General features: G+C 38.1%; 1 protein-coding gene across 2 annotated transcripts in view; it reads right to left on the reverse strand.

Moving 5' to 3' along the window:
* Window positions 1-4,744, reverse strand: part of LOC106871708 (testis-expressed protein 10) — a 39,423-nt gene that overhangs the window by 788 nt on the left and 33,891 nt on the right. For both annotated transcript variants that reach the window (XM_052973051.1, XM_014918321.2), the window contains exon 6: window positions 2,361-2,510. In XM_052973051.1, coding sequence (XP_052829011.1) covers window positions 2,361-2,510 — 150 coding nt within the window. The remainder of the gene's footprint in view (window positions 1-2,360; window positions 2,511-4,744) is intronic.

Below are 4,744 nucleotides of genomic sequence, written 5' to 3' on the forward strand. Positions count from 1 at the left end.
ATAATAATAATTGTTTCTTATTTAGGCTCATTGTGGAGGCGCAATGGCCCAGTGGTTAGGGCAGCAGACTCGCTGTCATAGGATCACGGTTTCGATTCCCAGACCGGGCGTAGTGAGTGTTTATTGAGCGAAAACACCTAAAGCTCCACGAGGCTCCGGCAGGGGATGGTGGCGAACCCTGTTTTCTCACTCTTACTTCCTGTTTCTGTTGTACTTGTATTTCAAAGGGTCAGCCTTGTCACACTGTGTCACGCTGAATATCCCCGAGAACTACATTAAAGGTACATATGTCTGTGGAATGCTCAGCCACTTGCATGTTAATTTCACGAGCAGGCTGTTCCGTTGATCGGATCAACTGGAACCCTCGACGTCGTAAGCGATGGAGTACCAACAACAATTTAGGCTCATGGTCAGCAAATTTGAAGGGAAAAGGTAGGTCAATACAATTGACCCCAGTACTTGACCAATACTATATCTTAACTCCAGGGAGTGAAAGACTAAGTTGACCTTGGTGGTGCTTGAACTCAGAGTGTAAAGAGCTGGAAGAAATAATACTGCAAGGCATTTCATCAAATCTAACGATTCAGCCAATCCAGCAATAATGGTTTCTAACACTGACACAAGGCTACACAATTTGGGTAAATTAAGAAATGATTAAATCAACCTGACTGGAATTTATTTTATTGATTCTGTAAGGATGAAAGGAATGAAAAAAGAATTTGATTACAACAAAATCAAAGCATAAAGGGCTGTATGCAAATACCACCAGTTATTTTGTCCAGTATTTTACTAATTTGGATCATTTCTGTTTGGCTGCCACTTTTCCATTTCTTCCATTTTTATTCCAATTGATTTCATATTTGATGTTTTGATGTAGCTTTGTATGATAATCATTGACATGAAATTTATTTTCACTATAACTCAATACCTAAAAAGTTAATAGCTTTTAAAGTTTGCAAATTTTGGGTAATTTTAGCCAATTGAAACCCGCAGACACCTGTTTCCATTAGTAACAAGCCAAGCTGTTACCAGGCTGCTTACCCACATGGTCATGAGATGTGCTAAAAATGGCCTTAAATCAACAAAGAACCAACATTTTTTGCTTTGGTTTTTGCATAATAATATGAATTTCTGTGTGTAAAATACAAATTCAGAAAAATCTGAAAATTCCCAAAAAAAAAAAGTTATGAGGTCATGCATAAAACAGAATGCCACAAATATTTCATTTGTTTACGGCTGAAAACATGTGCAGTCATGCACAAATTCACAGCTTCCAAATCATGTCTTCTGACTAGGTAGAAATTAAGCTTTATTAAACTTTAAACCTCTATAACTTTTTTAAAAAATTTTCTGGAAACAGGGAGAGGCAAACTTTTCAAAGAAGTAGGTAGCATGAGACATGGGTGATCATCATGTGGGTTGCACTACTGAAAATACTGAAGATAACTTTCCATTAGGTGTGTCATTCAGAATAGCTGCACAGGCCACAGGTTGTCCATGACTGGCATAAGTTGTCAGGTCACTTGTGAGATCTCTCACGAGCACTACAGGTAACATGATATTCAATACAGCCTCTTGCATGGTTGGCTTGTCAGCAACTAAACTGGCACCCCCACTAGGCTAGGCTGGTGAAGAGGGTTACTAGAAACCCTGCAGGACTAAAAACAAGACATGTCAAAAGGACAGATGAACCTAATGTGGGTTCAACAATTATCTGTCAATAGCACAAGCCCTCAGAAATTCCGGGGTCAGTGTCCAGCATGCTAGAAGACCACTGGGAGTGAGGCACCCCTTAGCTTTTTGTATAGGCATGACTTTAGAACTTGCTTCAAACCCGGGCTACACCTGCTCTTACAATTAGCAGTGATTTGGTCAGTGAATCCTCTGCGACAGTTGACAATTGATGGCAAGATGAGCTGCTATGGATCACACTATCCAAAAGAGTGTGTATGCATGTGACCAGGGGCCACATGTGAACATGTATTCCCACTGAAACTCCAAACACTCGTTGGTCGGAACCAGCTCAACTTACCGTAGGTGAATGCCACTATAAGCACATGACTGACATAGAAATTCATCACAATGATGAGTTTATTAGCTGCAGGAAGAAAGGCACTTACCTAGCTGTGAAAATAATTGTTGCAACAAGTAAACCATAACCAACTATGTAATACAAGAAAAATGGGCAATAAAACAATGAGGAACCTTAAAAAGAGTTTTATAAAGTAGAGGATGAAGTAACAGAAAAGATTTTGTCAAGTACAGAATGAGAGAAGAAAGGAAAACAGGAAAAGGTCTCGGTACATGCCAAGGACAAAACAAGACAAAAAGAAAAAATAACAATCAAAAAATCCACTCACTAGATTTTGTGCATCTTTTGCATTGTTCAGTGAGGAATTGTGAGGCTGATCTAGAAATTGGAAGTCATCATTTGTGTAGGTACTATAGGGGAAGACTGTCATAATCCGCTGAACCATCTCAGTACCATAGGTTTTCACTAACCAACCACGCTGCAATAGAAATAGTTTGAAGTTGCTTGTCAGAATAAACTATCACCATCGTTTAAAGGTCTACTTTTCCATATTTACATGGGTGAGATGTAATTCACTGAGACAGATTTTCTATGGCTGGATGCCTTTACTGTCATCAACCCACACTGGTTTCCAAGTAAGGTAATATTCAGCCATGGCCAGACATGTTTTCATGGAAGATTAGAAATACAGGTCACCATTTGAATGATACAGTTTGTTGACAATGACTATGTGATGTCAGGACAAGGAGACACTAAACACACACAATGAGCTTCTTTCAGTTTCCGCTTACCAAATCAACTTACAAGGCTTTGGTAGATGATATTTACCCAAGGTACAATGCAGTGGGACTGGACCCCAAACCAATATGGTTGGGCAGCAGACTTTTCAACCACATATTCACACTTGCATCTATGAGTGTTTGTGTGTGTGTGTGTGTTTGTGTGTGTGTGTGTGTGTGTATGTGTGTGTGTAGGTGTGGGTATGCATGTCTGTGTGTTTGCTTACATCTGCAATCACTTGTATGAAAATATGGCATTCAGGTGGTTGTTGTTTGTTTTTTTTGTGGAAATTACTAAAGATGGCGAGGAGTTACATAATGAAATTCTATTGTACCTTGGTGCATCATTGCTCTTGTCTCTATTCACTGATACTACAATGTCCCAGACATATTCTAATCTCTCCAAACCACATAGTTCCATGTTCAGTCCCACTGTGTGGCACCTTGGGCAAGTGTCTTCCACTATAGCCTCATGCTGATCAAAGCCTTGTGAACTGAATGGATTTGGTAAATAGAAACTGAAAGATACCAATTGTATATACATACATATATGTATGTATATATATATATATATCAGTTGAATAAAGTTAAAACATGGTCTGGTTTTCATGTTTGTTATTATGGTATTTAAAAAAAAAAAAAAAATTCTTAAAAAATTATTTTGTAATATTCATAAAGTTCAATTAGCACTTTCATACATTTGTATTAATCAACAGATTTCAAAATGTATTCAACTGTCAGCTGAATTCATGACAACTGTACTAAAATGATTGACTTTTTCCTTTTTGTACCTCTTAGAAGGTTCTAACAAGCTGAATTTTTGGAATACGGTTTCCATCATCATCATCGTTTAACGCCCGCTTTTCATGCTAGCATGGGTTGGATGATTTGACAGGGGACTGGCGAACCAGATGGCGACACCAGACTCCAATCTGATCTGGCAGAATTTCTCCAGCTGGATGCCCTTCCTAATGCCAACCACTCCGAGAGTGTAGTGGATACTTTTACGTGCCACCGGCACAAGGACCAGTCAGGCGGTACTGGCAACGGCCATGCTCAAAATGGTGTTTTTTACGTGCCACCTGCACAGGAGCCAGTCCAGCGGCACTGGCAATAACCTCGCTTGAATGTTTTTTCACATGCCACCGGCACAAGTGCCAGTAAGGCGACGCTGGTTTTAGACTAATCAAAACAAATCCAGAACACTAATGTTCGCCAAATTCCATTGAGCGACATATAAGAAACATGTTGTCAGAAAATGTTTCTAATTTTTCCTTTTCACAAACTACATGACACAAATGAGGTTGGAAGAAAGATAAAAGAAAAACGGTTTATTAAAATGTTCAAACCTGTTCTGAATAGAAATAAAAATAATATAACAACCAGTTAATGCTGTGGATTAGAAAATATCTTTAACATATGAATATAAACAAATTACAGAAGGCTCCCACCAATTGAAATAAAAACGATCAAAACCAACTAAGTTTGTTCGCTCATAAAACCATTACATGTGAACCGCAAGCTAATTGGTTAAAATAAAGGGGGGATCTATACCAGTAATATTGGTACGCCCTGGCAAACAACGATGTTTCAGCTGCATGTGGATTGGTCAAATTCGGCTTCTTGGAGCCTTCTAAGAGGTATAAAGAGGAAGAAGCCGGTCATTTTTGTACAGTTATCAAGAATTCGACTGTCAGTTAAATACAATATGAAATCTAACGATTATTACGAACATATGAAAGTGCTAAATGAACTCTATGAACATTACAGAATATTCTTTTTCAATGTTTAATACACTTCAGTATCGTAAAAAAAATTTATATATTTTTTAAATACAATAATAAAAAACTTGAAAACCAGACCATGTTTTAACTTTATTCAGCTAATATATTATTCTATATGTGTGTGTGTGTGTGTGTGTGTGTGTGTATAT

Source organism: Octopus bimaculoides, chromosome 1, assembly GCF_001194135.2.
Source record: "Octopus bimaculoides isolate UCB-OBI-ISO-001 chromosome 1, ASM119413v2, whole genome shotgun sequence".
NCBI lineage: Eukaryota > Metazoa > Mollusca > Cephalopoda > Octopoda > Octopodidae > Octopus > Octopus bimaculoides.